The following is a 13,302-nucleotide window of genomic DNA, read 5'->3' on the forward strand; positions in this document are numbered from 1 at the left end:
AATGTTTATTGAGTGCTTATCCAAGAGTTTATAGACATAGCAATGAACTAAACAGACAAAATACTGCTGTCAAAGAGTTTACATTCTGTTGGAGACTGAAGAGAGGAGATAGACAATAAATATAATACATAAACATGACTATAAGGAATTTTAGAAGGTAAGTACTATGGGGAAAAAATAGAGTAGGATGAATAGCCTCTGGCATATGGGAGATAGAGGTTGAAATTTAAACAGGGTGCCCCAGTAGGCCCTGTCAAATTGAGATTTGAGAAAAGTCTCAAAAGCGTTTTGGGAGTAGGAGGTCTGGAAAGAGTACCCTGGCAGAGGGCAAAGGCCACTGGGACTCTGCATGACACTTCTTACGAACAGCAGCCAACAGGGTTAGAGTCCAGTGAGCAAGGAAGTGTTAGCAGGATGTCCAGAAAGGGCCAGCAGGCAAACCCACGGAGGGCCTGGTCGGCCCCTGTGGGGTGTTCAGTCTACTCTGAGTGAAATGGGGAGCCGTTACAGGGCTCGTGCCTAGGAGCAGCATGGCCTCACTTACATTTTAAAATAGAAGAATTGAGAAGACTGTCAGAGGACAAGGGTGGCCTATTGGGGTCATGCAGGTAAGAAGTAAAGACAGCTCATACTAGCTGGTAGCAGCTAGTGAGGTGGTGAGAACTGGGTGAATTCTGAAAGGGCTGGCCAACAGAGTTCACTGCCGGATTGGATATGGAGTGTGAGAGAAAGAAAGGTGTCAAACGTGACTCTTGGGAATTTTTTATGTGACTGGTGGAAAGATGGAATTGTCAGCTATGGAGATGGAGGACGTTGCAGGTTTGGGGGCAAGTAGGTCAGGATTTAATTCTGGATGTGTATTAGACATCCGTGTGGAGATACAGAGTAAGCAGTCGGACCTGTGCACCCAAAGCGGAGTGGCCTGGGTGCATAGTCTGCAGCCACCAACAGAGAAATGATACGTACAAACGGTATTTAAAACCACGGACTAGATGACACCTCCACGCGAGTGAGTATGACTATGACAGAGGAGAGAACCGTGGACTTGAAGAAGTTCGCAAGATGAGGAGAAACCAGCACAGGGCACCGAGAAGCAACAGTCAGTGAAACAGGAGGAAAATTTAGAGAAGGTGGTGTCCTGGGACCCAAGTAACGGGGTGGAGAGTAGAGGGGAGTGATCAGCTGGTCCAAAGGCGGCTACTCGGTGGGCATTAGAACTGACCATTGATGGGGTGATGAATTGAACAATGCGACGGTCATTGGTGACCATCACAAGAGTCGTTTCTGTGAATTAGTCGGATTGAAACCCGGAATGGTGTGGCCTTAAGAAACTGGGAGTAGGGAACTTGTAAATGTAGGCGGAAATTTTATAGTAAGTGTCCCTGCAAAGGGGGACAGAGAACGGGGGTAGCAGATGGAGAACTGAGGCCACGTGACAGGTTTGTTGTTGTTGTTTTATGTGTTATTTTAAATAGGAGAAGTAAGTGTGTGTTTGTGTTTGAAGAAAGTTGTCTAGAAGAAAGGGAAAAGTATTGACATAGGAGAGAAAGCGTGAATTGCCGAAATAATGTTTTGGCTACTGAGTGGGGGTGGGATGCGATGCCCAGCAGAGTGACTGGCTACCGGTAGGAACACGGATAGTTTTGTTCACTGTGGTCTGTCTTTATAGGAACTGAGTGTTTCCATGTCGTTTATATTCCACCATTTTGCCCCGACAGTGCAACTGTATCTCTGGTATACTAGTTCTTCTGGGAGCAGCCATTGCTTTTGGGTCTTGGTATGTCGTGGTCATCAAGAGTATCTTGATTCCTTCCTGCAAGAGACCAGCATACCATGTGGTATCCCTCTTGGCCAAATTCTCTGGAATGGTACCTACTACCAGAACATTCCATATACAGGGTGGTATCTGGAGTGACTCTACCACAGTTGGGGAATTAAAGGCCTAGGATGAATGATACCAGGGCTGGTATCAAAGGTAATTCTGTGAAGCTTGGAGGGGAAATAAATAGAAAATCATTTATACGGTTGTTGTACAACAATGTATTCTCTCTCTCTCTCTCTCTCTCTCTCTCTCTCTCTCTCTCTCTCTCTCTCACACACACACACACACACACACACACACACACGTAAGCACGCGCACACACACACACACCATTTAGAACCCCATGGTGCCCCCCTCCCCAGTGCCTGTTATTTAATCTGGTTTTTCAGGCCAAGGGAGAAAGTGTTTTCTCATCATGGGAGTCTGAAGATGCAGAATGTCCTCACTTCCTCCCTTCCCATTTATTGCCCTCCCCCAGACTGGCACCTGCTGCGGAGTAATTAGGGCAGTCCTAATTTGGACAGCCAAATCCTGATTACAGTGAGAGGAAAAACAGGAAATGTTCTAGTTTTGCTGCCAGCAAATGACTGACTTAAATAGAAAGCCATATACAATTCAAATGATCCAAAATGATATAACACTGGGGAAGAAGGGAGAGAGCAGGGAAACATGGCAATCTGATTCTTTGGCAGCGGATAGCTTTTACAGAAACGAGCAAATCCATAAGTTCACAATGCCCTCTGCTGAGAGTTGGTGCGTTTGCCGTGGTTACCATGAGAACCTGAGCATACCCTGGGAGTTTGGAGATCTGAGGAAAGGTCACAAACATCTCACCTTTCTGCGAGCACCTCACTCTGGAGAGAAAGACTGTGTTGCGTAATGATGGCGTGTTACGTGCTTCGGATAAAGAGAGGTTTCCTAAAAGAGGAATGAGGACTCGAACTCTTTTCCTTAATTAGTCGCAGCCCTTGGGGCTGGAAGGTGAACTTGGCTGTGCAATCTCTACTGTACCCCATCAGCAAGGAGGCAGTCAGTCCGCCAGTCTGCTACTTCCAAACTGAGTGCTTCTCTCCCTTTGCCCTGAGATACAACCAGCAGCTTGTGTCCCTAAACAGTCATTTCAAAATTGGAAGTCACAGTTCTTCAAAGTTTCTGTTAGCATCAGTTCACTAAGCCATATATTTTGCCAACTTTTGTGCACTGGGGTGGGTGTGGAAGAGAATACAAAGAAAACATCGTCTAGTCTGAGAGGCTCGATTGATCTAAGACCCAAGCATGTTTCAGTGAGAGAAGTCCACACTCAGGGCCCACCTTTCACCGCTTCTCCTGGAGGACCGAGAACTCATGCCAGAGCATAAAGAGTGACATAGGGATAAACGTACAATTGCTGATGGCAGGACCTGGGTCTGGCACAGGGCGGACAGCTTACTGGCGCTCAGTATGTCTGTGAATGAATGAGGAATTTCCTGAACAGGATGAGCAAGCCATGCGCTAGCCTGTCCACCATGGTGGCTGGAGAGAAGGTGGAGAAATCAAAATGACTAACGTGGGCCATGTGGTTGGATGAGAATGTGCAGAAAAGGAGAGTTTTGAAAAACTTTCCATACTAAAGAACATGAGCACAGGTGTTGATGAGAAGGATGGCTTCCTCCATGATCAAAGTGGCGTTTGAGGAAATAGTAGCCCTACTGTGCTCAGAGCAGGGACTAGACCCCGGGCTGTGATAGCTCATGAAGCCCTTCAGGTTTCTCGTGTAGCCAGAGGCCAGGGTCCTGCGGGAAGGAGAGCCTAGCTGAGCTTGCCATGATGCCTTTGCCAGCAAACTAACTTTGAACCTCAAAAGAGCTGAGGGCACATGCCCAGGAAACCTCCGCAAGCTCCGTGCAAGCACGACTTCCGGTTTGCCTGTGAATCAGCTCCAGAGTGATCAGATGTTCCTCTGCTCTTTTCCTATTTTTTCTGCTCCATCTTATCTTAAGGGATCTTTTGTGTTGAATTTGTGTTTATTTTGTTTTGTTTTAATCAGCAATATAGTATTTGTTTGTTTGTTTGTTTGTTTGTTGTATCTCCCATTGTCATAATCACTGCGTTGCTGGACGTGACACTGCAGCTTGGCCTGCCACCGTCCAGCCATTCACAGTTGAAAATCGACTACAGCAGCTTCATCCGGACCAGCCTTGTCCAGGGTTCGTTTGTCTATCTTGGCTCCTAGTTTTTGAAGTGTCGGAAAGATTGGGTCTGGGAAAATAAACACGGTACCCCGACTGTCACCAAACAGTTGAATCCAATTAGCCCCACCTGCCCCTGGTTGTTTACCTAATGAAAGACGCAGCCCTCCAGCTGTGTCCTGGGACCAGGCGCGCTTGCACTTCCCAACTGTTCCAGAGAAGAAGCAATGCACATCAGAGCTAGTCAACACCAGCAGATGTTTTCCGAATGAAATTTACTCAGCTGTGACTAGAGGGTGGGCCCTTCTCATGGCAGTTGAGTGACCTGTTCCAAGAGGTTTACCTATTTCCCTCTTCCTCCTGGGAACGGGTACAAATAGTTACACAGATGGTTCTGTCTGTGGCCCATTGAGCTGTGAATTAATTAATAGATTCTGGTTCTGGTAGTTGTAATTAACCCTACTGCTCTTGTGGAATAATTGTTGGAGGTTTAGCTTGCCTTTTTAGAGGCTATTTGGATATGTCCCGGGATTTTTGTAGTCCACACAGTACAGTTTGTGACAAAAGTATAAACTAATAAATGCAATTGGTCAGGATGGAAACTTTGGCACTTGAATGCAAAATTCCCTTTGTACTAATGGTATATTCCTAATCAATGCCAATATTTCCAATTAGAATACTTGGAATTACATTTGGAATTGATATTCATTCCAATATGAATTAAAATTCATTGTGGAGGGAAGTATATAGGTAGCATGTTAGTTCATTTGATTTACATTTTTTAATAAGACAGGATCTATGAATATTAGCGAAGACAGTAATGTACTGAATTATTGAAGTAAACCAGTCTTCCAAAAAATACGTTAAATAGTTTGAGTACCTTTAACATAATATCCCACTAAGTGATTTTTTTTTTCTTTGCACCCAGAGCTAAAATGAAAAATTCTAGGCCCCCAAAATGTGCAATACCATATCACACCTACAGACTCAAACTGTTTACTTAACCCCAGGGCAGATGTGGGCCACTACGGATGGACCCAAAGATTTAGATGCTGGAGAACTGAGTTGTGTTTGGGCTTCTAACTCTCAGGATCAGAATTTGACCTGTAGTGTGGATATAATATGAATTGAACCACCCAGCCAAGTTCTTTCTAGATATAGACACAAAAATTTAAATTTTATGTAATTTCCACATATCACAAAATACTATTATTATTTTGATTACCAAAAAAAAACATTTGAAAATTTCAACACTGTTCATAGCTTACAGGACATAAAGTCAGCTGATGAGGCAGATTTGATCGGTAGGCCATAGTTTGCCCAACCCATCGTATGGGATAAAGTTTGAATTGTGAAGTTGTGGGTAATAAGTATAAAGGGTGAGATTACTGTAGGCTGACACAGTCAACAAATTCTTTACAGAGAAACTGAGACTTCAGGGAGACTTTCCAGTAATAGGCCACCTAGGAACAAGTGGAATAGAAGGGGGAGGGTTATCAGTAATCATCCCTTGGCTCATTAGTTTTGTGAGTCATGACTTTCTATGTTGGATTTTATTTCAGAAGGGAACACACCTATATTCATTTTTCTGGTTTGTATTGCATTCAGAGAGGTATGGTGAGAGCCTGGCAAATGATCTGTAACTTGGTCAAAATGCCAAATGGCTTGATAGCTCACCTACGTTATTTAGTACAGAGAAGAAGTAAAAGAAAAGCACTAAATTGGTTTTAGTTTAAGGAGTTATCTAGACTCCTGAAACTGAAGAGGGCTTATTTTTTATCTCCAGTTCAGTTCTTACACACTTACCCATCACCAGGAATTGTGCTAAGCACGACAGGCATGAAAACTAATGAGAAAATAAACTCTGTCCCTGGAGAACTCGTAAAGAAGTAAAGGGGACCACTGAGAATAGAGGTTACGTGTAAGGAAGTGGTTCTCCCCCTTGGGTTCACATTCGAATTGTCTGGGAAACTTGTGAACATTCTGATGCCTGGGTCTCATCCCCTGAGATTCTGATTTACTTGGTCTTGGGTGTGGCCTGGGCATTTCATTTTTAAAAAGCTCCCAAATTATCCCAATGTGCGGTCAAGGTTGAAAACTTCTGGTATAAGGGTGATGAGGCACAAAAGGGAGGACTCAACTGTCCTAAGGGAAAAGCCAAGTTAATGCTTGATCAGCAGAGGCAAACAAGGAAGATGAAAACAAACAAACAAAAAGGCTCTCTAGACAAAGATAACACACAGAAGCAGGACACAGTATATCTCATCCAAAACCCTTTTGACTACTCCTAATGGATAAGGTGTTCAGCCGCCACAGGCAGGGCTTTGCCTGGCAGTAGTGAGGCAAGACAAAGGAAGAAAAGCATTGCTGGAGTTGAAGCTGAAAAGGTAGATGTTCATGCCTTGCTAAGTTTGACTTGGTCTTAGAAGTAGGAATCGGTGACGAGGTCTACAGAAGAGAATATGTGATTATATTTGTATAATTTTAGAAACATGACTCTTCTGACTAGAGTGATGAGTTGGACTAATGGTCTTGAAGCTCCAGGCATGACACTGAGTTACAGGGTTACTGCCAAAACTAAGTGAGAAATGATGAGGCTCTAAATATAGGTTCATGTCTGTGAACCTGGACAGGAAATGGCAGATTTATAGATATTGAGGAAATGAGATGGCAGGATGTGGTGACTGGGGGCCAGTACGATGTCGCTGAGTTCTCACCTGATTAGCAGGATGGATGGTTGGACTGTTGACCAGAATAAGGAATACTAGATGTTTAGTGGGAGAGGGAATGATAACAATATGTAACTTAAAAAGTATTTTAAATATGCAGCCAAATTCAAAAGAAGAAAGAATTCCCCAGATGTCTCAAATGAAACAGAATCTAAAAGCCAGAGCAACAAGCTAATGTTGAAGTTGAGTGGCACCCCCAAGGTGTCAGGAGCACATGTAGAGGTCGTCATCTTCGCCTGTTTGAGCTGCTGTAGCAAAATACTGCAGACTGGGTGGCTTATAAACGACAGAAAAGTATTTCTCACAGCTCTAGAGGCTGGAAGTCCAAGGTCATGGTGCCAAAAGGGTTGGGTGAAGACCCTCTTCCAGGTCATGGACTTCACAGTGTAGCCTCACGTGATGGAAGGAGCTAAGGAACTCTGTGGGGTCTCTTTTATAAGAGCCCTGATTCCACTTATGAGGGTTCCACTCTCATGACCTAATCACCTAACACTCTCTTGTTGATGTTAGGATTCCAACATGGGAATTTTTTTGGGGGGGTGAGAGGGTTGGACCCAAACATTCAGACCATAGAAAAGGTCAAGACCTAAATAAGGGCTGACATTTCAACACCTGAGAGGAGTTGTATCTGTGCAGAAGTTATGTAAGGGTCTATTCCATTCATGAATGGAACCAGGAAAAGTTGGGCTTGGGAATTGAGCTACCCCACTCGGAGTCAAAAAAGTGGCCCCTGAAAGAAATCAAAATCCCACTCATGTGACATGTGTGAGGACCTCAAATTGCACTATTCGTGTTGGGAGAGACACTTTTAAGCAAAAAAACCCCCACTTATTTGGAACTAGTGAAGCGTATAGGATCCAGAAGAGACAAATAATGCAAACTACCTAAGAGTAATATCTCCAAAACTCAGGGCAAACGTGTGATTCGCGCAAGACACAAGTCCCACTGGGGTAGAGCTTGCAGAACAAAAGAGCGGACCAGATGAGAAAACTCACCATCATGAGAAAAGAAGGAAAATGCACCAAGTAGGACATTTAGCCTCCAAAGAACTACCACGAAATATAAAGCCACATAAAGCCCCTTGAAAAGTGCTGCTTTTAAATATTCAAAGAGATGAAGGAGCAGAATCCATCATACAAGAACAGAACTTTTTGCAGTGGATTTGTAAAAGAGCAGAATAGAAAATCTGGAAATGAAAAATATATTAATTGAAAATTTTTCAAAAAGCATTAGATGGGTTAAATCATCAACTAGATCCTGAGTGGACAGTTCATGAATGAAAAAGTGAAGTCAGAGAGTGAAGGCCACTCATTGGATGACAGTCTGTGAAGGAGAGAGAAGCTTTACTGAAGAGGAATGCTGGATCAAGGAAGAGATCCATCCATTCATCTTTTGAAACATTAACAGGGATTTGGGGAATATATTGAGAGATACAGTATTCCCCGCTAGCCACGGGGAATGAGTTTTAAGATCCCCCAGTGATGCCTGAAACCACAGATAGGACCGAACCCTATGTATGCTGTGTTTTTTCCCTATACATACGTACCTGTGATAAAGTTTAATTTACAAATGAGGTACAGTAAGAGATTAACAACAGTAACTAATAGTAAAATAGAACAATGATAACAATACCCTCCAGTAATTTTTCTAGTTTTCAGTCCAAACTGATTCCTGAATCTGTGTAACTGTCCCTGACTTGCAGTAAACGGCTGGTGTCACTTGTTTCAGGGCACCCTGTGCTCAAGCCCTCGAACAGGCTCGGTGTTTTCTGGAGCAGCACGCTGCTGCTGCGTCAGTCAGAACTCGGTTGTGTTCCTGCCTTCCAACCACACATTTAATGCCTTTTCCATCCTAACTAAGCTCTCATCACGCACTGTGGCCAGAACTTTTGCAGTTCGAGGTGCAACAGCAAAACTGGCCCGAATTCCTTTTACCTTCTGCACAGTTTCACAAATAGAAGTTTCATTCTTATCGCAGACCTTAGCAACCTCAGCATACAATTTTTTTTTTCATTCTTACTAAGTCTGGAACTTTAACCTTTTCACTTAAAGGAAGCACTTTACGGCTGCTCTTTGGCATATTCTAATTACTGGCATCACTACTCTCATGCGTTGGGGCCATTATTAAGTAAAATAAGAGTTACTTGAACACAGATACTGAGATACCACGATAGTCGATCTGATACGTAATCAAGACAGCTACTAAGTGACTAATGGGCAGGGTGTGTATACAGAATGGACGACACGCTGAACAAAGGGGCGATTTTTGTCCCAGGTGGGACGGAACCAGAAGGCACTAGATTTCAACCTACTACTCCAAAAGGCTCGTGGTGTAAAACTTATGAATTGTTTATTTATGGAATTTTTCTATATAATATTGTTGGACTGTGGTTGATTGCAGGTGACTGAAACCATGGGAAGTGAAACCAGTGAGTGATAAGGGAGGACGACTGTGCTAGGTATACAGGAAAAGGGATAATTGGGGATGAGGAAGCCTAAGTACAAGGGTTACTGGAAGTGAATGAGGATGAAACAGGTTTGAACATACTTCTGTGGGGGATCGCAAGTGGAATATTTGAGAGTATGGAATTAGGTCCCCTCCTTTCTCTGACAGATAGAAAAATTGTGGGTGATAAGTAATGAGGAGATAAAGGGCAAAGGTCTAAAAAATAACCATGGAGGGAAATGCAAGAGGAAGTTGCTCAGAGACATAAAAAGAATGCCAGAGAGCATGAAGGGTCCATCTGGAATGGCCTATCATAAATTTGAGGTGGAACCATTCTATAAGATTGCATCCATCATCCCACGTACAAAAGTGTGAACGTGAGATTGTGGGATCCATCCATACATATGTCCTAAAAGATGCAAGAAAATAACAAGGAAAGGGGGGGATTGAAGGTAGCAGTGTAATTTGAGAGGTTAGGGAAGAGAGTTCTGTAGTCTGATTTTTGTATTGCTGGCCATAGTTACTCTTAGAAAACTTTTGCTCGCAGTGAGTTCGAAGAATTCTGGAAATCAGCTGTGGTCCTCTTGTGATTCTCGCTTATTTTTCAGAGAACTATGTTACCTTGAGTCTTGTTATTGTGAGTCAGGGTTTTCAGCTTCAACTGCTTTTGTCTACATACAAACATTGAATTGTCTGTTGGGTAAAGGAGATTTTATCCCCCAGACATGCATATACACCATGGACATATATTGTATATTTAGAAGTGCATCATGTCCCCCCATCTAACCCTGATTCCCAAATAAACCCCTGGCTGAGGAGGAGGGGAGAGCCTCCTGGGGCCGCGTTCTCGCCTTCAGAGGAGTAGCCAGCTCATTAGCACTCCCTTCATAAATAACTGTCACTTCTGTCACCTGGAACTGCTGATGAAGACTTTTAGACCACTCACATTAGCTATGGGGACAGAAATGGTGAATGGAGAGAGAAGCTCTTTAATTAAGTTGAAATTGAACATCTAAAATGAATTTCCAGGTGCATCCTGGTAAGAGCAGTGTTAATAGCTACCCCCGGGCCTGTTAAAGGATTCGAAGCCTGTCAGCTCCAGGTCCCTCGTCAAAGCCCACTGGAGAGAGCGATAATCAAAGACTTGTCTGCCTGACATCAGGGTCAGAAGGTGTCTCTGTGACGGTAGATTTGCTTTGAAAAGAGGGGTGCCCGCAGTTCAGAAGATACCCTCAAGTAGCACTAATTGGTAGTTAAACCAAGAAGTCAGAGAACAATCCTTTGTGACACTTCTGTCACCCTTCAGGTACCATTTATGTTGTCATTTAATAGCATTTAGTTAGTATATGGTGGCCCCACCTTATCTGTTCAACATTTTTCTTGAAAGACTCCCCCGCCCAAACCTACCATCCACTTTTACTTACCCTATGGGATTAACTATGATAAAGGGAGATGAATTCGTATTATTAGCTTTCACGATTACCCAACAATGAAGAAACTAAGAATGAAATCTAGAATGAATGGGTGTCACTGCCCAGAACTCAGATAACGGAGTATGTTAGTAAGAGAGAGAGGGTGCGGTATCTTTTCTATGTAGTAAAGGTGAAAAAAGCTAGCTGGCTATCTAGCAGTGTGCTCAAGTGTCTCTCTTCTCTGTTGGTTGTGTTTAGGGGCATCGTGCAGTCGGAAGAAAAACTTGTCATCAGTGCATCTTGGGCAAAAGATGATGATATCAGCAGACTCTTGAAATCTCTACCAAATTGGACTAATATGGCTCAACCGAAACAGCTGAGGCCAAAGAGAGAAGATGAAGAAGATTTTGTAAGGTAAAAGGCCTATTTTCTAAGTTGTGCTAAACATGGGCGGGAAGAACACCTGGTTAGCTAATGCTTTCTCGTGTGAAATTTTGTCCAGTTCTAGATATCATGCAGCAATGAACTGAACTTAGTAAAGTCTTGTTTTCATCCTACGGCACCTCATTTCCCATGCAAATATGCCTGTGCTAAAAACTTTAGAAGGAAGGGATTAATAGGAATCAAATTTGGAGCACTGCTAAATTGAGTCAAAATATATTTTAATTTGTAGGTTGTTCTCCCTTCAAATATAAGTATATAATTAATTTTGTGTTACAATGAATCAACTATAGTTCATTCATTCATTCATTCATTCATTCAGCAAATCTGTATTGACCCCATTATGTACCATGCCTTGGAAATATGATGATAAGAAAAGTTGCTACCCATACAGAGTATGTTACAGTTTTTTTTAGGGTGTTGTTCAGTTCACAGAACCGTTAGTTGAACTTTCTGGAAATACATATGTACTTCTCATGTGTGTTCATATACGTGGTATTATTTCTGAATGCTTTCTGCTTTTCTTGACAAAAGTAAAGTCTCTTTTTCAACTTTATCCTTCAACATTTACCAGTGTACAATTTGCATAATTTACCTAATGATGAAAATGTAGCCTAATTTGACAAAGCTACTCATTTTCACATGGCTGGCTTGCCACAGTGAAACATTTCACCTCTGTCGTTTGAGAGCTTTGTAAAGTAGAAAAAAAATGATGAAGGTAATACTTTGGCACATTAAAATTAAGTTTATTTTTATTGTTTTTTGCCTAATAAGTGAATAAATGGTGAAAATAAAATAAAAGTTCTTTAAAGAAGCAAAGACCAGAAAAGAAGTATTAGCCAACATCTTACTTTTAAGTTATCATAGAACTGTGGGCTCATCTCTTTCTAGATTACAACTGTGGATAAATAGGTCTTTACTGCTCACAAAGCTAATTATATGCATACTGTAGTGCCATATTTTACCAAAATTTTATTATGAAAATTTGCTATAGTGCCATTTAAAACTTTCTCAAATCATGATACTCAAAAATTCACCTATAATTTAACCTAAAGCCTTCCTATTTATGTTTTTCATTACTCACATTATCAAAGAGAAACTTGTCAACTGGTTATTTTATATAAGAAAACTATATACATATAGTTTTTTTTATTATGAATAGACTTTATTTTAGGGGAAAGCAGTTTTAGGTTTATAAAACAAGTTGAAGAGCACAGAGTTCCCATATATCCCCTCACTACCCCCCAATTTCCTCTATTTTTGACATGTTGTATTAGTGTAGTACATTTGTTACAATTGACAAGCTAACCCTGATACATTATTATTAACTAAAGTCTATGTTTTATATCAGGGTTCATTCTTTTCATGGTACGTTCTACCGATTTTGACAAATGTATAATGAATGTATCCACCATTATAGTATCATTCAAAATAATAGTTTCACTACGCTAAAAATCCTCTGTGATTTTCTTATTCATCCCTGCCTTCCTCTCCCTGAACCCCCGGCAATCACTGATTTTGTTTTGTTTTGTTTTGTTTTGACTGTCTCCATCCATAGCTTTGTCTTTTCTAGAACGTCATGTAGCTGGAATCATACAGCCTTTGCAGACTGGCTTCTTTTGCTTGGCTATATGCACAAAGGTTCCTCCAGTCTTTTTGTGGCTCGATAGCTCTTTCTATCTTTTTTATTTTTAATTTCTGAATAGTAGTATTCCATTGTACAGATGCACCATAATTTGTCCATTCACCTGCTGAAGGACATCTTGGTGGCTTCCACGTTTGGCCGATTCTAAATAAAGCTGCTGTAAACTTGAGTGTGCAGATTTTTCTATGGATGTGCGTTTTTAATTCATTGGGGGTAAACACCAAGGAAGGCAATTGCTAGATCATATGGTAAGAGTATGTTTAGCTTTGTAACCGTCAAACTGTCTTCCAAAGTGGCTGCACCATTTTGCATTCCCACCAACAGTGACTGAGAGTGCCTGTGGCTCCACATCTTCCTCAGCGTTTGGTGGTGTCTGTGTTGTGGATTTGGGACGTTCTAATAGGTGTGTGGTGCTCCCTCATTGTTTTGATTTGTATTTCCCTAGTGACATAGGATGTTGAGCATCTTTTCATGTGCTTATCTGACATCTATATATAAATATTTGTCAGGGGAGCTATCTGTTCAGATCTTTTGCCCATTTTTTAATTGGGTTGTGTGTTTTCTTATTTTCGCGTTTTAAGTGTTCTTTGTATATTTTGGATATAAATTTAATCATATTGTCTGGTTTATTTTGCCAAAC

General features: G+C 41.8%; 1 protein-coding gene across 1 annotated transcript in view; it reads left to right on the plus strand.

The window, feature by feature from the left end:
• Positions 1-13,302, plus strand: part of EXOC4 (exocyst complex component 4) — a 644,300-nt gene that overhangs the window by 509,974 nt on the left and 121,024 nt on the right. The window contains exon 13 of the mRNA XM_081038731.1: positions 10,835-10,990. Coding sequence (XP_080894857.1) covers positions 10,835-10,990 — 156 coding nt within the window. The remainder of the gene's footprint in view (positions 1-10,834; positions 10,991-13,302) is intronic.

The sequence above is a fragment of the Rhinolophus hipposideros genome (genome assembly GCF_964194185.1).
Source record: "Rhinolophus hipposideros genome assembly, chromosome: 25".
NCBI lineage: Eukaryota > Metazoa > Chordata > Mammalia > Chiroptera > Rhinolophidae > Rhinolophus > Rhinolophus hipposideros.